The sequence below is a fragment of the Papio anubis genome, chromosome 8, assembly GCF_008728515.1.
Source record: "Papio anubis isolate 15944 chromosome 8, Panubis1.0, whole genome shotgun sequence".
Taxonomy (NCBI): Eukaryota; Metazoa; Chordata; class Mammalia; order Primates; family Cercopithecidae; genus Papio; species Papio anubis.
The window spans coordinates 6,441,144-6,466,495 of record NC_044983.1 but is presented as its reverse complement, the minus strand read 5'-3'; the positions used below and the strand labels follow the sequence as shown (position 1 = coordinate 6,466,495).

General features: G+C 42.7%; 2 protein-coding genes across 9 annotated transcripts in view; one reads left to right on the top strand and one right to left on the bottom strand.

Annotated features, from left to right (window-relative positions):
• The window catches only part of MCPH1 (microcephalin 1), a 238,755-nt gene that overhangs the window by 89,539 nt on the left and 123,864 nt on the right, over nt 1-25,352 (bottom strand). The window contains exon 14 of one of the 7 annotated variants that reach the window (XM_021941984.2): nt 14,425-15,590. The exons of the other annotated variants lie outside the window; for them this stretch is intronic. Within the exon in view, the coding sequence (XP_021797676.2) occupies nt 15,576-15,590 (15 nt within the window). The 3' untranslated portion in view covers nt 14,425-15,575. Of the gene's footprint in view, nt 1-14,424; nt 15,591-25,352 lie in introns of those variants that run through there. 7 annotated transcript variants of the gene reach the window in all.
• ANGPT2 (angiopoietin 2) overlaps nt 1-25,352 on the top strand; it is a 63,795-nt gene that overhangs the window by 5,234 nt on the left and 33,209 nt on the right. The window lies entirely within an intron of this gene.

The following is a 25,352-nucleotide window of genomic DNA, read 5'->3' as shown; positions in this document are numbered from 1 at the left end:
TCAACTCTACCATCATGGGAGTAATTTAAAAAATAAAACAAAAATATTATGAAAGTAAGATATGGGCAAGGTAAAAAAATATGTCAGGCTATTGAAATGGTGGAAATAGGAAGCAGATTCTCCTTCCCCAGTCTTCCATCCCTTTCTTGGAGATTAGCACTCAGAGATTTCTTTTACCAGCCCTTTATTTAAAATGCCAAATTTAATATCAAATGTACAGCTTTCCTTCTTTTTAAAACATGTACAGTGGCATTGTAGTGTAATCAGGATCTTTCCTGGCCCACAAATGACATGACAAGAGGTTGGAAGGAAGATTGTATTTAGGAACAAAGAGCAAATTTGAAAGATTGAGGTAAAGAAATAAAGGTGTATGTGGGGGCAGGGGCAGGAGAGACAGAGACACCACCTGTGAGGGAGTCAGTCAAGATGAGGAAAAGAGGGAGGATATGGCACAACTGTTTTGACAGGGAAGAAAGGAGGTGGTTTATATCTTTCCATATCTGGCCACAAAATGACAGCAGGGCCTGGACAGCTTTGTGGATTTCCTGAGTTGAGATCAAGAGGATGCATACAATGAATCACGAACATGGACAGACTGTTTTCCAATTAGCTGTTCACAATTTGCAGGATGTTTACGGTACTTAATGGCAAGTCAGCAGGCAAACCATTCTTTCTCTCCCTGTATATATGTATGTTTGTGTGTGTGTGTGTTTACACATACACATATCATATTAAATACATAAAATACATATTTGTTCTATAGGATAGTCCTGTAAGATTGGCTTCATTTGGCAACTGATACAGTCGACTCTAATTAAACAGGGCCCATCTAGACAGCCAACACCTATTCTCTTTTCACTATAGCCTCCTTGGGCTTGAAGGAACCTAACAATGAGAATTTTCTCCTAAATTATTCTCGAATTATTCTGATATAAAGACAGCCACTCAACTTTGCAGCCGCACCATTCATCACTAAGGTAGCGATCCTAACAGGGTAGCTCTGAATCACTTTAAAGCACTGTCCACACCTCACCTCATTTTGTCCCAGGAATATCTCTAGCACGCAAGTATGGTAGGTATGGTGGATGCAAGCCTGTATATTTTTTTAAGTCCCTTATAAACACGGGGCATGCTAACACCAGTGCCCTCTGCAGTTTAGCTGCCTTGTATGGGTTGCCCAGCAGTAAAGTAAATACGGGAAAGCATGCATATCCCCCCCTCTGACAAAAGCAGACTTTTCCGTGGGGCTGGGAAGACTGCAGAAAGCTGCTGAGAGGAGTGTGAATGAGTATGAATTTGGGCAGAAGTGCGTTATTTCTCAGTTCATTCGCGTGAGTGAGTGAACACCACACGACCCCGCCCCCCCTCCTTGGGGGGTTTCAAGTTCGGGGCAGGAGCCATGAAAGTTTATTTATTTGTTCAAAAAATATTTATCGAGGACCTACACGTGTCCAGGCAGTGTTGGTTCTAGGTGCCTGGAAGAAGTCAGGGGGGGAAGAAAATGCCTAAAGCCAGGCACAGTGGCTCACACCTGTAATCCTAGAGCTTTGAGAGGCCGAGATGGGAGGACACTTTGAGGCCAGGAGTTCAAGACCAGCCTAGTCAACAGAGTGAGACCCCATCTCTACCATGGCATGCAGCTGTGGTTCCAGCTACTTGGGAGGCTGAGGTGGGAGGATTGCCTGAGCCCAGGAAGTCAAGGTTGCAGTGAACTATGATGGCGCCATTGCACAGCAGCCTGGGCAACAGAGTGAGACCCTGTCTCTTTAAAAAAAAAAAAAAAAAAGACAATGCCTATGCTTTGGTCAGAACGTGTAGTGTAGCAGCAGCTGGTATGTGCTGCACAGAAGGGTAAATGAATGAAATGAGAAATTAAACACAGCGCAAAGGGAGTCAGGCATGGGCGGGACTGTGGGGTGGGGATGATGTTAAGTCCTTGGTCACTACATGGAAACCCTTTTATAAAAGGAAAATCAATGAGAACTATTTTTGAATGGTTGCTATTCCTATTACCTAAGTAATATATGGATATTGCAAAAAATGGAGAATATACAAAGACTGACAAAAAGTAAATATTAGGTATAATTATATGATTCTGAAATAAACATTCTTAATATTTAATGCCTATATGTAAACACTGTATATGCTATAGTACTTATTATATAGTACTTATTAAAATTACCTCTTCAATAATTTGTTTTTATTAAAAATAAAAAAAAAAGTGAGCCTGAGAAGTTAAGTAACTGGTTGACACCCCTGGTTAGTCTTGGCAGCAATTCTCACCCACTGGGACTCCGATCTTTAGACAAGTGCAGGGCACTCCTAGGCCAGCATCAGGACCTGAAATACCAAGTCCCCACAGAAGACTTGACAGATTCCGGTTGCTGAGAGCACAGCTTTGTTCTCACCCCTAGAAAGGTGAGACGCCAGCCCTTCTATGTGAGGATGGTGCTGAAGCTGCTAAGAAAACAAGCAGAAACAAGCAACTGGGAATATCCTGTTTGTAAAGGAATGATAAGAAATTCCACCTTGTAGTAGAATTGGTGCAATTGGTTTAATTGGTACAACTATTTAATAGTTCAGAAGACTAAAAACAAATTTAGGTGGCTGGGTGCAGTGGCTCATGCCTGTAATTCCAGCACTTTGGGAGGCTGAAGCAGGTGGATCGCTTGAGCTCAGGAGTTCAAAACCAGCCTGGCCAACATGATGAAACCCCGTCTCTACCAAAAAATACAAAAATAACCCAGGCGTGGTGGTAACACCTGTAGTCCCAGCTACTCAGGAGGGTGAGGTGGGAGGATCATTTGAACTGAGAAGATGGAGGCTGCAGTGAGCCAGGATGGCACCATTGTTCTCCAGCCTGGGTGACACAGTGAGATCCTGTCTCAAAAAAAAAAAAAAAAAAGGGGAACCCCCCCCCCCCCCCACAAGTTGTTATAAACAAGGGGAAGTATACATGGATATTCTTACGAACCATACATCTAGTTACAGCCCTGTTCTGGAAGTTGACGGGGTGAAATGCTGGATTTCACAGTACACCACTTGAAAGGCAGGCCAATGAAATTCAGTCTCAGGGAAGTTCCATGTGGCCTTGCCTTCCCACTATTAGAGTTTAAAAACTATTTGAGTGTTATTGTCCATCTAACCTTCTACAGATGGGATCACCAAAAACGGCCTGGCACTTGCATTATGTTAATGCTTAAAAAGAAAATGATGTCAAGTTGAATGATTTGATGTAAATAAAAACAGTAAAAAAAAAATAAAAATCATGGGCAGTGGTTTAGAATAACAGTTTGAACCATTTGTTGGGATTAAAATGACTGTTTTATGTGTGGTTTAAAAACAGGGAAAGGAACTCTGCCTACCACCGCCGGGACTGTAGGTCAGGTATGCCAGCTGACTGTCTTTAATATTTTAATTAGATATTTCTCCATGAAATCACCTTTCTTTTCTGTCCTAATCCTTCCTTGCATCAGTTGACAAAAGATGTGAAACCTATTAAAAAACTCCTGAGAACTGGACCTAATCCTTTTACCAGAGCCCCTCCTGCAACCAGCTAAAACCTCTCTTTGCAATTCATCTAGAACCTCACTGAAACCCGTGGACTCTCCCGCTCCCCCGGAGGGCTCATCTGACGGTGATTACTTTCTCCAAAATCAGACTGGTTCTCCCTCTGAGCAACCTTTCACATGTCTGTGAATTATTTTTGGAATCTTTGCATTAACCTGACAACTTACCACCACAAAATATTCACAGTTGATATTTAATATTTTAACATTTTTAAAACCAACGACCAAATTAAAAATATACATTAAAAATTACCTGTCATTAAAAAATATGTAATTTTATAATTTTTATGGACAATGGAGCTTTTTAAAGAGATGAGATACTAAGATATACAAGTCTTGGGAAATGGATTATTTTATCATGTTGATGACATCTCATAGAGAAGGAATCATTTTCTGTGGGCTGATTAATTATAATCATAATTGGCTTTTGGGGGAGAGAACATGAACAAAGTCTTAAAAAGAAGCAAGCAGCTAGCCTTTCCATTTTTTTTTTTCCTCTCTTTTTAAAATCCAGCTCTTGTAGGATCTGTTTCTCAATTTTGTCACATTTAGTCCAGACCAACTGGGCATTTGTCACACTTACTCCCATGTTAACACTCTTGTTGACTGGAGGTGGACTGTCCAGGTGGCTTAATCTGGGGATAAGACTCCTATTAGTCTAATACGGGTCTTATCACAAGGCTACTAGACACCACCCACATCTCCCTTTCTGAAGTACTCAGTATTTCAGAAAATACATTAGCACCTTCATTATGAAAATTTTGTTCTGGCAAATTTCAAGGATGAAGGTTAAACCCGAGTTGTGGGCTCGTCTCTATGTCACGAACAGTATCCAACTGGACATGCTACACACGGAAGATTTCTATTTTGTCTGCCCAACGCATATCTTGGTAGTTACATTCAACAGCCAAAGGGGAAAATACGCCATGAAATTGTCTTATGTGTAAATCCACGGCCAGGGCCATCCTCGGTATGGGTGGCTGAATCACGTGGGACTTTATAAGGCCCGTCTGACGTTTGCTTTTCTGTTCAAGAAGGGCCAAAAACGAATGGGGAAACTGCCAGTTCCCCTCTGCCTGAGGGGCCTTGGAGGCCCCAAGACCACCAACCAGAAGGAAAAAGGGAGAGGGTTAAAAAAAAAAAAAAAAAAAAAAAAAGAGACCATTTCAGGGATTTTGTTTCTGGCCCAAGCCAGCCTCAGGAATTTAGCCAAACTACAGCAAAGGGATATGTTCGCGTTCTCCTGTAGTTTGAATAAAGGCATTCTATACCAAAAGAAGAGGTATCTTGGACATGATCAGATTCAAGAAAATCTACTTTAAAAAAAAATGTTGACGTGTGAAGTCGACGCCATTATCATTAGACCAGCGTGCCTCTGAAGTTACTCTCAGGGGTGCTGGTGTACTTTTAACTATATAACCATCAGAAGACCCTAGTGAGGGCTGGCTAGGTTTACTGGTGCAATCTGAAACTACAGAATAACATTTTGTTGTTGTTGCTTTACTTGTTCCTTTTCATATGTAGTAAATGATTTTTTAAAAGACTATTTTTTTTTAGAGCAGTTGTAGATTCACAGCAACATTGAGAGAAAAGTACAGAGAGTTCCGACATCCCCCCTCCGTGGCACACACACAGTCACCTCCCCTACGATCCACATCCTGCACCAGAGTGGTGCGTTTGTTAAAACTGATGAATCTACATTGACACATCATTATCACCCAGAGCCCGCAGTTGACATGTTGTACATTCTGTGGGTTTGGACAAATGTATGAAGCCATGGATCCACCACTGAAGAATCACACAGAGCAGCTTCACTGCCCTAAGAGTCCTGTGTGCTCTGCCTGCACAGCCTTTCTTCCCCTTAACCCTGGAAACCCCTGATCCTTTTACTATCTTCAGTTTTCCCTTTTCCAGAAGGTCATAGAGTTGGAATCATAAAATATATAGCCTTTTCAGATTGGCTTCTTTCACTTAATAAGTGACTTTAAAAAAAAAAAAAGTAGGAATAACTGTAGAATGATTGTTTAGTGATCTCTTGCCTTAATTAACTGGCCGAAACAATCACTGTGTATCTTCAGAAACGGTACCAGTGTTGTTACCTACATCAGTGAACCTGTAAGATTATTATGTGTTTCAAATAAGATGATGGATAGCAAAGGGTGTTGGAAACCATACGATGCTACACAATTGCAGGAACTATAATTAGAATGAATTTTAACAGGAACACCAGAAAGACACTTATCAAGATCTATACTACATCTCACATTAGTTAAAGGTTCTAATTCCAGTCACACTCATTGGGTTAAATGATCTAACTTCTATACCTCCGAGTTATATGCCTCAAAGCACATGTTTACTCTGAAAGATAATGAATTCCTTTTCAACACTGAAAAGGACCATCGTAAGTGTTTGTGTAAAATGTCTGTATTCTGCATATCGCATGAATGCCTCTGTGGAAACCGCTCCAGTACTGTCCATTGGGTAACACACTGCTGTGACTGCGTTAATGTGACCACATTCCATCATCACATGTAATTCATCCCTTCAGGTTCCGTGTGTGTCGTAAGCAATGCTGCTTCTGCATGTTGTTTCTATGGCAGAAGAAGGCAGGAACTAAATGATTATTACAATATAGCCCCAAACTACCTTCTAAGCAGGCATTTGGGGGTTAAGCAGTCAAGCCACATATCTTAGTAGAAAAGATTCAGAATTTCTAAGAGGTACCATTTCCTCTGATTTTCTTTGGGTTCCTGACAGCATTTTCTCTGCCATAATTTCTGGAATCAACAGATGATATCAATTCTTGGTCATCTACTGGATAATTACAAACATTAGTCTGATGATAGTTGAAGGATTAGAGTTTTATTAGACTGTGTAGTCTTTGGAATCTCAAAAAATTATTACATACAGATGTAGCTTAAAAATTCCCTAAACAAACTGGTCTTAATGGGAAATGTTGGTGTAAAAATGCTGCCCGAGAAAATACATTATTGTATTTTGCTGAATAACATAAAACCATCAAATTCCAACCACAAGCTAATTATCTATGCTTAACATTTGGCATATATGAAATTCCTTATTTTTTTAACTATTAAGGAATAGGTTCTTAAATTTCCTTAAACTTTTCCAACTTTAATATAAAAAATTGTTAATGACAGGAATTCCTGACCTGAATCATTTTTAACTTAACTGTACCAGTGACCTGTTCTTAACAGTGTTGATGATTGGGACAAAAATGTTATGAGTTAAAAAATTAAGACTAATCAGAACACCATCCCTTCAAATAACAACTGGTTATTTTGTGATGTGAAATTGTGCATATTTTTCAAATACAGCATGGCTCCCTTCTAGGTAATAACAAAAACAATAAATCCATACATGCTTTTACCTTCAATTGGGCAACTTTTAATACATATAATTTGTTTACGGTTACATAATTGGCCTGTCTCGTGCCATGAAGACGTCACAGCTGCCATGCGTGGAATTGATGGCACACTACTCTGCCTTTCCCCTTCTTCACCCCCAAATACCACTGCTACTAAAATAAACAGTCTCTGCATGAGAAAGAAGAAAAAAAATCATGAATAAGCAGACCTCTCAGCTGAACTAGGACCTTTTCTCTATCCAGCTCAATTTTAAGTGATTTAAAATCCTAAGTCAGTATCAGCAGAGATGGTCAGCCTTGAGTCAGGGGCCCAGGAGCCGTGGAACGTAAGCACCTGAGGAAATCCCTTACCGAACGCACTTGCCCCTTCTCAAAACAAGGGCCTTGGAGCGCCTTCACTTGCTTGTTTCAAAAGTCTACAGCTTCTTGCAGAAAGGACACTGTTTATTAGGACAACAGTCAGAGAAGGTCAAAACAGAGAGAGGCACTCCTTCCCCCTGGGCGCCTTGGGCTGCGATTGTGAAATGACAATGGTGACCACGCTGCTGACCATCACTGTGGTGGCATTTATCAGGTGCACGCCATGTGGCTACATCGTCTCACTCAATTTCACAACAGCTTGTCCTATATGGGTAAGAAGCTCGAGCTCTGAGAGGTATCAGAACGTACACAGGCCGCAAAACTCTGATAAAATGTCTTCCTTTCAGAGCCTCTTCCAATAAAACAGATTTTAAAAAGATGTCAATACAAAATCCACACCCCCTCGTGTGTGGGTCAGGAGGGACAACAGACTTCACCGCCAACGCCCGCCACCCTACACAGCCCACAGCTGTCACACCAGAAGCACACCCCGCACCCCAAGTGGGAACAGATGTGGAAAATCTGGGACACGGTGAGCAGAACAATTTTGGCACATACTTTTGTTTCCGCTTCACCCCAGAGGAGAGGTGAGGAGGTGCTGGATGCTGAGTGGCTGGCTTGGTGCCAGGGCAACAAGTGGCTGCAGAGCCGGGGTCACCGCACGTGTCTGGGTGCAGCCCTGCAGTTGGGGGTGCGACCACCCCACGCCACACTGCTTCACTCCCAGGACCCACACACACAGGGAGAGGCAGAGCACCCGGGGATTCAGCTTCCACATGGCTGCGGCCTGAGCTGGGCACCAGTGACGCTGCTACCCTTCGCAGCCACCTAGCGGCAGCCAGTGAGAAGAATCTGGAGATGGAGCGGCAGCTTGGCGAGGCTTTCCAGATGGGGAGGGATTCATGAAGAGGCACGATAGTTGGTATAAAATTGAAGTGTAATTCTTTTGAAGATGGCCTTGTAGAAATAAAGGGTGGGCAAAATCAGCGCTGATAGCAGGCACATCTTCCATTCACAGCATGCCCCCATCCCCAAGTGATCATCTGGGCAAGGCCAACCCCAACCTCTTCATGGATCTAGATGCTGGCATGGCTATAGCTCAGACTCAAGCCCTGCTGTCTCTGTTTTAGGGAATCTAGTTTTTTGTTGTTGTTGTTTTTCTTAGATATAACTTACATAGAATAAAATTCACAAATCGTGAGTGTACAACTTCGTAAATTTTTATACCTGTGCAATGACCACCCAGCTCAAGATATAGAGGACTTCCTGCCCTGCACATGGCTCCCCCATGCCCCTCCTCATCCATATCTGTGCGCACCTGTGTGATAACCACCCAGCTCAAGATACACAAGGCTTCCCGCCCTGCAGTGGCTTCCTCAGGTCCCTCCTCGTCAATATCCCCCTCTTCTCAAGGACAATCCCGACTCTGCTTTGTCACCCACCATGGGTTAATTTTGCTAAGTTTTGAATGTCATATAATTGGAACAATCAGTGCATACTCCTTTCTGCTCTCTTTTATCTGTGATGCATCCATGCTGTTGTGCATGTTAAAGTTTGTTCTTTCCTGTCACTGTGCAGTGTTTTGCTGTATAACACAATTTACATACCCATGGTACTGCTGTAGATTGACATTTGTGTTCTTTTATGGAAGTCAACACTTCAACACTTAACTGTACAAACTCATGTATCATTTTTCTTGTACTGTTATCTCTGAAATCTGTGGAGCTGGACTGACTTAAAGCTGCTTTGACTGAGTTCCAAGACTAACCTGCCTTCTAATGAAATCCACTCTTCAGAAAATATGTTGAGTGGTCTTGGTGTTTATTCCGTGGTGCCCAGAACCAACTTTTGAGGATTAGATTGATTCATTAAGTACAGGTCAAACATAATTCTCCCCAGGTTATAATCAGAGGTTAACAAGGAGGTACTGAAATACAACAGACAGCTAAAAGGTGATGAAACTTTATCAACAGCCAGTGGAAAAGAGGGTGGGAATAAAAGGAAGGACCCAAGTGCCTATCTGCTGCTCACTCTGGTCTTTCAACCCATCCCTACCTCCCTGATAGCACCTTATTTTTCCAGCATCATCAGAGAGAGATGCTTGTTATACACAACAATTTTCCCAATGAGAGCTTGCTTCTGTGAGCAAGAGGGCCTTTCTTCCTTTTTTCAAATCTTTCTTTTTTTATTTTGAGACAGAGTCTCGCTCTGTCGCCCAGGCTGGAGTGCAGTGGCCGGATCGCAGCTCACTGCAAGCTCCGTCTCCCGGGTTTACGCCATTCTCTTGCCTCAGCCTCCCAAGTAGCTGGGACTACAGGCTCCCGCCACCTCGCCCGGCTAGTTTTTTTGTATTTTTTAGTAGAGACGGGGTTTCACCAGGTTAGCCAGGATGGTCTCGATCTCCTGACCTTGTGATCTGCCTGTCTCGGCCTCCCAAAGTGCTGGGATTACAGGCTTGAGCCACCGCGCCCAGCCTCAAATCTTTCTAAATTGCATTAAGCTTCACCTTGTATGACTTATGGCCATCATTATAAAAATCCATGAGGTGTACTTTCTGTACCTTGGCTCATCAGCCTGCCTTGCAAGTTTGGCTGGTCTGATCTTTCCTCTTGAGCGCTTACTAGGACCACTGATATGCAAGTAAGCTGCAATGAAAACCCCAGCATTTTCCTCGAGCTGGCCAGAGGAGGGCTAGTGACCACTGGGGATAATGATTGAGATGAGGATCCAAATCCCAATTCTGAGTTTAACACTGCCATTTTCGGGAAATTTCTTAGGCTAGCATGGACTTGTCCGTGAAAGGCATCTAACTGGCAGGGGACCAACAGCTGGGAAGTCAGGCACGAGTAGAGTACTGTCAGGTCTACACACACCACCTGAAAATGCTGGGGTGCAGGAAAAGCATTTTGGACAAAGCCTTCACGTAGGCTCTAACTTTGGCCTCCTAAAGTCAAAGTGTGCCTCAAGCCACTTGAGGAGAGGGCCAAGATTCTAGTGGAACCAACTACTCATAATTCGAATCCCAAAGAGCAGCCAAAACTCCAATGTAGGTTCTTCCGCTGCGGGGGATTCAATAAAGACGCTAAACCACAAAGCTTAAGCTGGCACTTGGACCACTTCAATTTGAAACTAAACTTCTACAACTGAGGGAAGCTTTCAAGAATTCACTACCACTGATACAATTAAACTGGCTTGTAGGAGTCATAACCCAAACTAGAGAAGTAACCACAGTGAGTTTTGGTTAAAAAAAAAAAAAAATGGGGGTAAGATGACTCACTGAAACAAACAAACAAACCTAACAATAGGAAAACCTCTGCCACGGCTCCCTTCTTCCGGTGCTCCCCTGGCCCCACATTCCCACCGGCATGGGAGCTTTTGTTCCCACTGAGTGAGTCAGTGGAGATGGGAATCTCTAGTGACTTGTGTGAACCAGTGTTGCTGCAGCTCTGAGAAATGGCGCTGCTGCGCTGTGTGTCACACACCATCACTCAAAGGCACTCACTGTTTGATAGGAACATGTGCCCATCTACTGATGAGGCAAGTGAGTCAGCCATTCTACGGTGGTCCAAAGTGCTGCTGTGGCTCTGTGCCCCTTTGATAAATAGAGAAATATCTCTTGAAATAATTTTTTTCCCCTCCGGTTGTTGAGTAAAAATTCAAGCCTGCAGAAGAAAACGTCAATTCTGAATGGCATGCTTTTTATAACTCATGGCAGCGGAGTGAAAGGGGAGAGGAATTTTCCACTAGCTTCCATTGCAAGAGACACGCATGCAAGGCAGGAGGGTTAGAAAGAGGGGGCGGGTCTCCATAACTGAAACTCATGATGGGAAAATGATTCAAGTCCCTGTACTTTTACCACAAGCATTTGGAGAATCACACTGAAAGTTTACTTCCCAAATTGCTGTGGTGTTCAAGTAAATTTGGCTTTTCTGTATAATCTAATGTTATAAAACTAGTTCATCTTAGAGCAAGTGAGGATGGCAAGGAGGCAAACTATAAATTACAAGCAGAAATGGACCACATGAGTTTTGTAAGACTGGCACCCATCTACACTTCCAAAAACGCATTAGCCCGAAGGCAACCATGGGTACCCATAGAACATGTGCATGTTGCTCTGAGAACACTTGTTCCGAGGTACACGGTAGTTACAAATGCTGTTCACCTGAAAGAAGACAGGGCCAGCCAGCCAGCTTGCAAGGAACATGGCTGTTTTTCCTAGTGATCTCAGAAGTTAGGAAAACACGGAAGGATACATCTTAATGAAGGTCTTACACAATTTATTAGTTCTTTTTGACTTACTAGTTTTCCGATAAACATATAAAATCATAGAGATTACAATTAAAGGCAATACCTGGATTGCGGGAAGGGGAGGAAGAGGGTAGGTTGCGTTTATATCCTACCAAGTGCAAGGTTCTAAGCGAGATGTTCTCAAACGTTCTCAGCTCATGGCACCCTTAGTGATTCACTATTTTTTCTCTGTTGATCTCTAGGCCAACAGAAATACCTAACAGTTGCTTTTATTAAGTGGTTAGTTCCAAATAATTTAAGTACTTATGTCTTGACAATTTAGTAGCTATTTGAAAATACCAATATACATATAAATTGAGTTTTTTTTTTGTTTTGTTTTTGTTTTTGTTTTTTTTTGAGGCGGAGTCTCGCTCTGCCGCCCAGGCTGGAGTGCAGTGGCCGGATCTCAGCTCACTGCAAGCTCCGCCTCCCGGGTTCACGCCATTCTCCTGCCTCAGCCTCCCGAGCAGCTGGGACTACAGGCGCCCGCCACCTCGCCCGGCTAGTTTTCTGTCTTTTTTAGTAGAGACGGGGTTTCACCGTGTCAGCCAGGATGGTCTCGATCTCCTGACCTCGTGAATAAATTGAGTTTTAAGAAAAGATCATGTTCTGTCTTAAGTAACCCCAGTGACGTATGAATGGAATATATTTGCCAGTTAGGTGCTGCCTGGCGTCTCACACTTTGGAATCAAATTGGACACTGCCACCTGCATTTTACGCTGTACGCTAATTTTCCTGTAGTACTTGCTTTTCACAAAGAACAACCACCAAAAACCTAGCTTTACAGAGGTACGAGCTGATACTGTTGAAACTATGAGCTGTGTTGAGCTATGAATTCTTCCAGTGGCTGACAGACACTGAGTACTGCTGGGCTTCCCTTGAATATTCAGACTGTCTCCCTTACTGCAATTTGTTTGTTGCAAGGACCCCAGGGTGCCTTGGCACACAGTTTGGGAACTGTGCTAACTCATTCCACTTAATTTTCACACTAGCATAGCACAGTAGGTATTTATATACACGTTTTATCAACCAGAAATGTGGTGTTAGAAAGTATCGAGCCAGTAGTTCCTAAGGAACTGAACTGGGACTCACACCAGGTGTGTTTGATTCTCAAATCTGTACTATAATGAAGACTCTACAATGACTTCCAATGTCACAAATATCGCTCCTTCCCCAACTCAATTCAACATGAATGAAGTTATTTTATTCAGTTTTCTATACTATGGCTCAAAAGTCAGAAACACTTGCATTGGAGTAGTTCAAAGCAGAACTGAATTCAGTCAATTTCACTTTTCTGAGAGTAATCTTGTATTTAGTCCAATGGGCAATGGGTAGAACTATTATTCATAGCACAAATCATTTTCTTCCTATACTTGAAGCCAATGAACTCCAACAAAATCTAATACATGACTCAGACATTTATTTATTTATTATTTATTTTTAGACTAATGGGAACTGCATGAATTCTTTCTTGGTCTTCCAAGAGCAAATGCCTTTTATGCTTGATCCAGAAAGAATCGTGTTTTGGAATGTCAAATTACTAATATACCTAACTGAATACTTTTAACCCTCATCAGATGGCCAGAATGGTTTAATCCACAGTTCTCTGTAGACAGTTACTTTAAAATTACTTTTCCAAAGTTCATTTCGTTAGGCATTATTTAGGTACTCCCAGATGAAAACTGCAGAGACAAATAAAACCACCCATAGTAACTAGGGTCACAGTGTCACAACAAAACTTGTCAAACATTTCATTTTTAAACATCTTTTAGTTTTTAAGAGAATTTTTGAGATATAAAACACAGGAAATGGATAAAGTATACTAACCTGAAATTTACAGCTTGATAACTTTTAAAATATGAATTCACTCATGTAACTAGCACCAAGGTCAAGATCTAGGAAACATTTTCGGCACTCCAGAAGGCTCCCTTGTGCTACCGCTCAGTTCACAGCCTCAAACTCCTCCTACCCGGAAGACATTATTCTGACTTCTACCACCTTTAGTAAGTTTGGTTCATTCTTGAGCTTCACAGAAATGGATCATGCAGTAAGCACTGCTAGGGTGTGGCTTCTGTTACCCAACACGATGTCTGCGATGGCATTCATTTGACAGCGATCCATTATATTATTTGTTAAAATGGAACTGCAGAGCATGAGCACATCATACCAGTCTCCATGGAGCAACATTTAAAAATTGAAATGATAATTCTACTGTGAGAACAAAACTAGGGAGACTACTTACCACAGAATCTGATGTTAGCAGGTTCAATCTGAAATCACCTAACTGGCCTCAAAATATATTTTGAGTCTTCCTGATGTGGACAGTTCAGCAGATGTTATAGGTTCAAGTCAGGACATAAGGGAGGCTCTTTCATGTCAAGTGTGACTCTAAATGCTGTATCTGTGTCTTTATCTTAATGAATTGCTGCTTAGAGTGCCATTTTCTGTAAAAATTACTTTAGAATGAGGAATCCTATAGACATAAAACGTGGGTTTGCACTTCATTTTATGGCCAAGTTGTGCCTATCGGTTCTCACTCAACCCTCTCCCCCTCCAATACACGAGCGACACACCCTGAAACAGAAATTCGACAAACTTCCTCCGAAAATGACTTGGAAACGTCCCTAGAGCTGGTATTTTGTAAAAAGCAGTTTGACGTAACATATATTTTGTAGTAAAATACTCTCTTATTTTGGGTTAGGAGGTCTTGGGAGACATAATTACAAGTTCAATGATTTGCCCAAAGTCATAATCACCATTTGCAGTTCACAGTCTCTCTTTCCAGCACAGTCAAACTATAATCATCACAGAACACAGTGCGTGTGGTTTTAGAACATTTTTGCTGGACTGCTGGCCACAGACAGAAGTAGAACATGTTTATGGGGTTTTCTATGGTCTTCCATAATAAATAGAGGTCCCAGCTTCACTATCGACATTTGAAATGGCAAACAGTAAATATGTTGATACATACTTGTTACACTTCCTACCAAATTTCAGATCAAGAAATGAAGATAAAAGTTATATTTGGAAGACAAAAAGTTATACTATTCTCTGTCTTGCCACATCATCTGGGTATTGAATATTGTTTTGCTTTTGCTGCATTGCTTCTTATCTGAAAACATTCTACTGCTGATCAGATCTAAAATAAGGTTAAAATGCTTAAAATACATTGCACCTTTAAAGATTAATGTGCAAAACATAGCCCTGTTAAGTAATTTGTGTTTCTAATGTGAGTTATAAAAAGATTGCTCCCTTTCAGCTTCTGCAAAGCCCAGGCAGATGTACAATTCCTTAAAGTACATGCACACGGGGGGTTAAATTATGTAAATAAATATGAAAATATGAAAAAACTCGCAGCTTTAAACACTTGGGAGAATGGGAACTGAACCAGAGGTCGAAGGGACAGATCATCTCATCCAATACAAGGGGTAGATTTTCTTCCTAAATAGTTCAGGAAAGCATGAACTTCAGCGGTTATGAAATCATCAAATTTTAAAAAGCTGCACCTACAGCTTTATGAACATGAAAATCAAAGAGGAAAGAACACATTTCTTTTCTGAAAATCCCCTGGCCTTACACGACAGCGCTCTTCCCTACGGTTTGGGCAGCTTTATTCCACAGATGGGAGCTGGATGCTTCTCACCACCCACGCACGTTGCCCGTCAGTGCGTTTTGCTCACAGGAGTCTCAAGTTGCTGCAGGGCACGGAAATGTGTGTTTGCATCCATTTACTCTAACCCAGGAGAGCACAGAGAAAAGGGTGTCCAGGCAGGAGGAGAGGAGCAGTTCGTTGGAGAGCCATCACCCATACTGAGAAAATAACTGTCCAAACACATTTGTGGATGGCGGGTCAGTAGTGCATCTTCATGTACAAAAGATGGCTTGTGTTCCCGCTGAGTCTTCGTGTAAATTAATCCTGTGTATTTTGAGCATCTTCCAATATTATCTCAAATATTCTCTCCATTGGAATTCTTTCAACGTTTTGGGTGCTAGCAGAAAGAGGAGATAAAGAAACAGAAAGTCTTGGCTGGGGGTGGGGTTAGGGGGGTTTCTGTCCAGGGGCAGTGGGACCCGGCAGGGCACACACAGCCCTGCTGTGAGATTTCTCAAGCATTCCCATCCGCATTCCCAAGTCCGCTCCTCTCCCTTTTTAAAACAGAAACAACACATGCTTCCTGCCGGCCTTATAAAGGACAGCAAAAACTAGTTTGCCTTGAAAGTGTCTTCTAGAAAATTATCTAAATTTAGAAAATCGTCTAAGTTTTGCTAGCCTTTTCCCTTTTCTAGCCATTTAGAACAGTCATTGTGACCAAGTAAATTCAGTTTATGGTAAAAAGAAAAAAACAGCCTACTTCAGAGATGATCATGCTACCTCCTCCACAGAGCTCCACCCAGTATTTTAGCAAACCCACATAACACAGAAAGAGACAGCAAAAACAGGGCAGAGAGGAGATGTAAATGGCCATCAGTATCTGTATACTTCATTGCAAAAATGAAAAAGTAAGAATGTTAACGCTCCTCAGACAGCACTTTTTTTTTTAAAAAAAAAGATAAGAATAGGCATATCAGTACAGCGGTGAGAGTGCTGGATGGGGCGTTGGGAGACCAGGGTTTTAGTTGGTACTCTGCTACCAACTAGCACTGTGACCCAGGTGCTAGCATCCTTCTTACAGTGATAGTCCAACAATATTACAGGGTCTAAAGCCTCCCCCCATTGCCCACCAAGCTTTGGAATGTCTATCTCTTAGAGAACTGAAACACACACACACACACACACCCCTACCTCACATGTGTAGGCAAATGTATGCATGTATGTCTCTAGACAGACATACATAAGATTCTACTTGGCATAGAAAACACTGAGACATTTTGTTACGTTATTATTATTTTTTCTTTCAGTGTACCTTAAATTCAGAAAGGCAAGAACACTCTAGTTTCATTTAAAGGAAGTTCCTAGTATATTGTAGCCTAAATGTGTCAATCTCATTCCTAGAGCTAAATTTCAACTGCTTCTCTTTGTAATTATTTATCATTCAGTACTTTTTTTTTCTTTTTTTGAGATTGGGTCTCATTCTGTCACCCAGGCAGGAGTGCAGTGGCACGATCACGGCTCACTGCAGCCTCAACCTCCTGGGCTCAAGCAATCCTCCCACCTTAGCCTCCTGAGTAGCTGGGACCACAGGCATGAGCCACCATGTCCAGCTAATTTTTTTAAAAAAATTTTCTGTTGGGCGCAGTTGCTCACGCCTGTAATCCCAGCACTTTGGGAGGCCAAGGCAGGTGGATCACGAGGTCAGGAGATTGAGACCATCCTGGCTAACATGGTGAAACCCCGTCTCTACTAAAAATACAAAAAAATTAGTTGGGCGTGGTGGCGGGCACTTGTAGTCCCAGCTACTCAGTAGGCTGAGACAGGAAAATGGCTTGAACCCGAGAGGCGGAGTTTGCAATGAGCTGCGATCGCGCCACTGCACTCCAGCCTGGGTGACAGAGCGAGACTCCATCTCAAAAAAAAAAAAGTTTCTGTAGAGATGGAGTCTCACCATGTTGCCTACGCTGGTCTTGAACTCCTGACCTCAAGTGATCCTCCCACCTTGGCACCCTAAAGTATTGGGATTATAGGAGTGAGCCACTATGCCCGGCCCTACATTCAGTACAGTTTTTAAAAGAAAATAGTTTTATATTTTCTTTCTACCTCTGTAGGGAAAACATTACTAGTATCTTCCCAGCTGAGAATTTAACAAAATATCCCAAAAAATAGACGAATGGTGGAAGTCTGCAGAATAACTCAGCGGCCACCCAGGACCTGCCGAGTGTCTCTGCAGTCGCTCTGCTGCTGCAACCTCATCTCACTTCTGCACGGCAACCCTGGCTTTGGTTTCCTGTCTCCAGGCCTACCCTGCCCCAATCTCCTAGAAACATTGTCTTTCTCAGAACGTTGCTTTTCCTCTCCTCTCCTCTCCAGCATTGCTGACTGGGGGCTATAAATACAAGCTCCCCTTCCACGTGGCCCCGAGTCACCCACTAGCCTGTCTTTAGCCACTGCCCACAGCCTGGGGCCCACGAGACTTGGGGTGGGCACTGACTTTCTCTGAGCCTCACTTTTCTCCTTCATTAAAGGGGCCTCAGAGCATCCCCTGCTGTGCCAGGGAAACCCTCTGATGCTGCTCGAATTAACCCTCTTGTGCTGCTCGGAATTAGCTCTCTGGGCTTGACCTGCCCTTCAGGACATCTCAGAGACAGGCCTTGCCTCAGGCCTTCCAACAAACCCCCAGGCCATGCCCAGGGACCTTGGCTCCACGCTGCCTCAGGACACCCAGCTTGGGAGCCTCCTTGGCACTCTCACAAGCACAGCTCCCAAACCTGGGACATTAATGCCCACGGGGCTCCACCTGCCCCCTGGGGACAGCAGTTCCCATTCTCACCCCAGGTGGATGTTCTGAGACACCATCCCAGGGCTCCTTGGAAGGTCCTGTGGGGCTTCTCGCCAGCCAGCACGGCGGTGGCCGCCTGAGTCCACGTGTGCGAACCACCCTGCCGCGCCCCTGCCTCCCGCGCCTGTCCTGCATGGCTGCGCTCTGGGACCACTTCCTAAATAAACTTCCTGCATGCCTGCCTTTGTCTCAGGCTCTGCTTTTGGGGAAACCCAAGCTAAGGCAGTGTGAGAATCTGGTGAGAGAGAGGTACACACACATACACACAGAGAAGCATTTTGTCATTGTAAGCTGCTGTAACTATTCTTGCTGTGTGTATATCTATATATGCAGACGTGGCCTGACAATATCTGCTGCACTGTGTTTGCTCCTTGGCTTCCAGGAATCTGTGCAAGTGTCGGGTCCGCATAACGTGCCATGAGGCTGCAAGCTCACAGACATCTGGGTAAATATGTGTGTGCCCTACGAGAACTCTAAAAGACACCCGTATAAAATGTGACACCTTTTGCATATGAAATGCCCAAAGAAATTTACATGAGGTTACTATAGCAGTCTCATTAAACTTACATATATTTAAAGTGCCCGCTATTGATGAGAAATAGCCACTTTATCAGTAGAAAATAACTGGAACATTTTGAAGGGAAAACACATTTCCTTCTCACAGTTTGGAGTAGTGGTAAGGCAAACACACAAAGAAGTAAAATGATATGAATATATGTGGAAAAACATATATTCTAATATATGTGAAAAAAACTAATGCAAAGAATATTCAGCTGCACTCACAGAAGAGCAAAGCAGGTAGGATTTGCCGGAGCACAGATATACTGGTACACTCAAATTATTATAGGCTGTATCTATCCACAGGAGGAGGGGCATGGACTATTATGTTAGAATGCCACCAGCTGAGGCCCACAAACTTATTTCCTACTACATCTTGGAGTTTACAGTGGTCAACAAGTGAACTTTCAGTCTCTTATACTAGCAAAAGTAGGAAAGGGGTTAGCTATCTAGATACAGTATCAGAAAGTCACTCATAAATTACTAAATGGCCGGGTGCGGTGGCTGATGCCTGCAATCCCAGCACTTTGGGAGGCAAGGCAGGCAGATTGCCTGAGGTCAGGAGTTTCAGACTAACCTGGCCAACATGGCGAAGCCCCATCTCTACTAAAAATACAAAAATTAGCCATGCATGGTGGTGCGCGCCTGTAACCCCAGCTACTTGGGAAGCTGAGGCAGGAGAATCGTTTGAACCAGGGAGGCGGAGGTTGCAGTGAGCCGAGATCGCGCTGCTGCACTCCAGCCTGAGCGACAGAGCGAGACTCCGTCTCAAAAAAAGACAACAAAAAATTATGAATAGAAAAAAGCAAAAAGGCTAGATCAGAACAGATTCGTTTCAGGAAGTGCTTGAAAGACCCTATGTGGGCAGGCATCCACGTGGTCAGGGTGGGTGAAGGCAAGTGTGCTCCTTAAGACAAGTCACAAGACCCACCAGGGAATTGGCACCAGAGGCCAGGCTTCCCTCCCTTGGCCTTTAGCTTTTGCCTCAATTTCCAGGGCCTTACACTGAACGTGAAGAAAAGGCCAAGACTATAAAAACAGTCAACAGATGGCAAGTAGCTTTGGCATGGGCTTTTCTAGGTTCTAGAAATGCAAGTCTGGCATTAATATATGGAGAAAACTTGCTTCCCACGTCACAGGGCATGTGAACATCACCTCTCACTGTGGGTAATGCGCCTACCCCCCAGGCTCTGGCGAGGGGTTAGGAGGAAAAGCGCTGCCCAAAACTCACATCTCCCAGCCCTTCCCTCTTTAGGCTCAGCCTCTGCCATGAAGTACTGCTGAGTACACAGCTGCTTAGGCAGCAAAATCTCCAGAATGAAAACACACACAAGAAAGCTCAACTCTAAAAGGAGGGGGAGGAAAGCCCCGTTTTACCACTTTTCTGTCTGGAGACCTCAACTGATGTTTAAGAGTTTCCTCAGGACAGGGAACCAAGAACATTAGGTCAAAAGCCTCCCAAACAGAATATCCCTGGATTTAGTGATCTTACACTCAAGTTTTCAAACTAATTGTAAGAGCGAATGTTTTGCTTGTTGTTACTAGGGTGTATATGTAGAATGGTTGCAGAGTTTCAGTATTCTATTCACTCTTCACCAAGTAAGAATATTTAAAACGAAATGACAAAAATGCAGAATGGTTTTGGCATCAAAATGAAACACAAAATGAGTATCTTTGCTGAGGGCATGCAATGGGAGATGGCAGGACCTGAGGAGGAAGAGAAGACTCAAGGAGGAGACACAAAGGCGGCCGTGGTACGAGGCCACTGGGCAGCTGGGACAGCCAAGGATAGCGTGTGCCCAGGTCTGAGGCCCATGAGATTGGGGCGCCAGTCAGGAAGCAGTGTGTGTCTTAAAAAGAAGGAATCTGGACCTTATCCTCAGGCAAACCTGCAAGGGAAGAAAGTGAGCTGCGGTCACCAGCTATGCATGTGGCTTCCTGACTCTGACAATGAGATGAAAGGAGAGCAGCTGGGGGATGCATGGCCATGGAGAAAGAGAGAGGACAGTCGACCCTGGGTGGGAAGATGGGACCACGGGGGTGGAAAACATGTATGTGTGTGTGTAAGCATTAATACGATTGCAATATCTTATTTTTGACGGAGTCTGCCGCCCAGGCTGGAGTGCAGTGGCCGGATCTCAGCTCACTGCAAGCCCGCCCCGGTTCACGCCCCATTCTCCTCGCCTCAGCCTGGTAGCTGGGACCACAGGCTCACCACCGCCCAGCCAGTTTTTGTATTTCTTAATAGAGACGGGTTTCACCAGGTTAGCCAGGATGGTCTTGATTCCGACTGGATCCCACTGCCTCGCCTCCCAAAGTGCTGGGATTACAGGCTTGAGCCATCACCGCCGCAATATCTTATTTCTAAAAAGAAGTGGGAAGCAGTACAATGTTTCCAAGGAAATCTCAAATTATTTGTGAATTTACTAGAAAAATTCAAGGGTTTGCTAGAAAAATTGAAGGGCTGGGTGGGAAGATAGGTGGATCGCTGGGATACAAAAACGTGTGTGTGTGAGAGAGAGAGATGGTTGCAAAATCCTATTTTTAAATTGAAATGGACAACAGTAAAATGTTTCCAAGGAAATCTCAAATTATTTGTTAATTTACTGGAAAATTCAATGTCCTTAGGCTCTCTAATTAATTAGTTTTTGTCCACCTTAGGTCACTCAGATGGACAAAAACTAATTAATAAAAAGGTCTAAGGACCTTGAATTTTATTTAAATAGAAACGAGCTCTCAACCAGCATCTACAGTTGGTGAGAAATAAACATCAGAATCTCCAAGTTGGGGATAGTTTTCATATATTATCTATGTTTTCCTTTACTGAGCCAATTTCAAGATTACTTTTCTTTTGGTATAAAAAGTAATGCTCACAATCTTGGTGAGAAGGAAGATAGCCAGATAAACTTTTAAATGTGTAATCAATCTGCCATAGTTGCCTCACAAATGGACCTATTTTTCTTGTCAAATTTGATCATTCAAAACGTTGTGGGAGTAATAAAAAACTTCAGGACATATTTTACACTAAAATAAATATATATATATAAGTGTAAACATATATATATATATATGTTGCGTTAAAATATTTCATTCTGGTTGCTGGAGCTTCGATGTGTTGCCAAGTTTTAAAGACTATGTCTGGGGCGCAACTCTTTTAGCAAATCATATAACACTGAGCAGCAAACCATGCAGCTAGAAGGACTGCTGTGACCTTCAATGTTAAACCTACACAACCCACTTGAGTTCTGAGAAAGGAAGAACAGCCCAAGGCCCCACACTTTGCCGAGTGTGTCAACCATCAACAAGAGGACAAAATGAACACACACTGTCCTCGCACACATGTAAAGCGGGACCTATTCAGACACGTGTGCCCACAGATCACGCTCATGGCGTGATCCTCTTCAGATATGAAGGCGCTGGCAAACATTCCTGCAAAACATAAATATGTTTCACATGCTACGCATGTGAAATTGGAAAGAGCCGGGTCCCCTCCCACGGGAGGTTCAAGTATCTTGGAACTGTTTTGATGAGAGCAGTTCAGTGCAGATGACAGGGATGGGAAACATTCTCCAAAGGCAAGTGGAGTTTGGTGCTGCCAGTGGAGGATGGCTTATTTACTGTTTTTTGTTGTTGTTGTTTGTTTGTTTTCTTGTACTAAGACTTCATTATACTAGAATGGAATTTCTTATTTCTGGGCAGGTTTCTACATTTCTAGGTTTCAGTCACAGCCAGTAAAAAATAAGAGAGACACTAAACAGAAAGATATTCTAGGGCAATAAACTAGAAGATAACTAAGTCATCAAGGTCAAGAGACAGGGAAATTTCAAGGTCTGTCATCCATGTGGATGAGCCAGATGGCTTTGTTTCTAGGTTTGTTCTCATTCTCCTTGATATGTGGTGATTTATGGAAAAGCTACATTAAATGGGAGATCTTTATTTGGAAATGTTCATTTTTATACTATATGATGGACATCCATAGTCTTTCTGTATCTCTAAAAATTACTACGAATCGTTGGAGGAAAACACAGATTCTTTTGTCGGGATGCTCCCAGAAGATAGAATTGGCACTGGTCATCTTTAATTCTGGGCTTTTCTGGTGGTAAAAATGGCCCTCCACTGAGGGGTGGGTGGTCTGTCTGTTTTCTTAAGGCACTGTGAAGCCTGGAATTGGAAGGCATACTCAAGCCAATTTTGAGATATATCACTTTTGGCTCTTGAAAGGCAGGAAAAGTATGAAGTGGCCTCTGGGTTGAACTAACATTTTGCTGAGGGTCATTCCAGTGCTCAGCACTGCATCCACCTGTGCTGATGTGAGGCGCCTGGAATCCTGAGACAGCGATTCCCATACAGCACAGACAGTGCAGGCAACCAAGAAACACTAACTACCATTACTGTGGCTGTTCCTGTTGCTAGTGTTTCTGGGGCTAAATATACAGTATTCTTCCTTATTTTTAAAGAGTACCTGACTGTCACATCATACATTTTTCTTAAAACCTTAATTTAATTTCATGACTTCAAGAGTAAGAACATATTTTAATTTTTAATTTTTTTTTTTTTGAGACAAGGTCTCACTCTGTCGCCCAAGCAGCAGTGCAGTGGCACGATCATGGCTTACTGCAGCCTTGATCTCCTGGGCTCAAGCAATCCTCCCACCTCAGCCTCCCCAGGAGCTGAGACTATGGGCATGCGCCACCATGCCAAGCTAATTGTTTTTTGTATTTTTTGTAGAGATGGGTTTTACCATGTTACTCAGGCTGGTCTCAAATTCATGAGCGCAAGCAATCCTCCTGCCTCAGCCTCCCAAAGTGCGGGGATTACAGGCATGAGCCATCATACCTGCCTCAAATATCTTTTTAAATCAACACAAAATATCTACTACTGAACATTTTTGTTTCTGCTCCATTCTTCTCCCAAAGACTTCAATTAATTAGCAATGCAGTCAGTATCATACAAAATTTTCTTTTATTTAAATGACACACACTTCAAGAGCCGTATATTTTTATAGACACTATATACATATATGCTATATACATATCTGTATATACACACATCATGTGTATTTGTAATTTGCTTTTATGTAAGATTAACATACACGGACACACATTATCTCACCCACTGTGTACCTATACTGTCATCCTGAATAGTTAAAAAGTAGCAATTTAAAAAGGATCTTGCATTCTATTGTTTTTATGTTTAGAAAACAACATGGCAAGTTAAGAAAGTTTATTTTTAAAAATTGGGCCTGTATGCCGTTCAAAGCTCCTAAGTTTAATTTCAAATTGGAATTTGACTTTAAGTTTTCAATGATAAACAATCCTCTCGTATCTCTGGAGAGTTGCAACCACATCTGACTCAGTAGCTCTAGAAATGGGGGAAGGCAGTATTAGAGGATTCATTTTCCCTCTCTGGTTGTATGATTTAGAGTGACAAAAGACAATAATTTTTATTTAGCTCTTAAGTACTGAAATCAAGAAGGAGGTTAAGACTTTTTATTTATACTACTTTGTAAATTATTATTTCTGAGTATGGGTTTAAACTGAACTCCAGCTGGAGTCTATCTCTATAGTTCCAAGCCTCCCAGAATGAAACGTTTTAAATATTATCTTGGCTGGGGTGGTGTGAGGAGTAACCAAGACAGTGCCTCTGGGTGACACACAGCTTTAACTTCAACCTCAAAAATTCCATTACTCCCATGGCGACGAGCGGAGGGGAGAATTGCGAGCTGCTATTTATGGCTTCTTTCAAATAGTTTATTTCAATCACAAAAGTTACAGTTTTATAAAGGCAGGGGAGGAAGGAGAAAGAATGAATTCAGAAAGATCACATGCACTACAAAGCCTGAGCTCACTCTGAGAAAGGGTTAATAAGATTTCAGATTCTTCACATTTTATGAAGCCTATAGTAGAGATGGTTGTTGGCCTGCCGGGTAACAGTGCCTGTTTTTTTTTTTTTTTTTTTTTTTTAAATAGTGGTCTACTCTGTTTTGATTCATATGGAAAAGTAAAGGCTTCGGCCAGATGCGGTGGCTCACACTTGTAGTCCCAGCACTTTGGGAGGCTGAGGCGGGTGGATGGCTTGAGTAACATTTCAACAAAATGATTTTACACATGCTTGGAGCTCTAGTACAACTGTCCCTTGATATCTATGGGGGACTTACTCCAAAATGCCAGAGAATACCAAAATCCACAATGCTCAAGTCTCTTCCACAAAATAGGGTGGCATCTGCATATAACCTATGCACATCCTGTCGTATATTCTAAATCATCTTGAGGTACTTAGAATACCTAACACAATGTCAATGCCATGTAAATAGTTGCTATACTGTATTGTTTTGCAATTTTTGTTTTTTTATAGTTGTATTGCTATTTTTTAAAAAAATATTTTGATGGTGTGGTTGAATCCGTAGATGTGGAGGCTGCAGATGGAGGGCTGACTGTGCCTCTCATGCATCCTGCTCATCTGACCCATCCAATATCCACGGGAGGACGACTGCCAGGAAGGGAGCCTTAGTGACCAGGCTGAGGGGCATGCAGGGAGCTGGGAGCTTAGAGAAGTGGGGCAGAGTCGATGGCGAGGGGGCGTCGGAAACAGTAAACTTATAGTTCCAGTCTAATCCTAAAACCATCTGATACCAGTCACAAGACACAATCTATGAAATGCATCAACAAAGAAGCTCTAAGAGAGAAACTCTACCCTTCCCATTCTATTTTCCTACTCTTAAAGGCGGAAAGCACAGAATTATTTAGTGGTGAACATTTT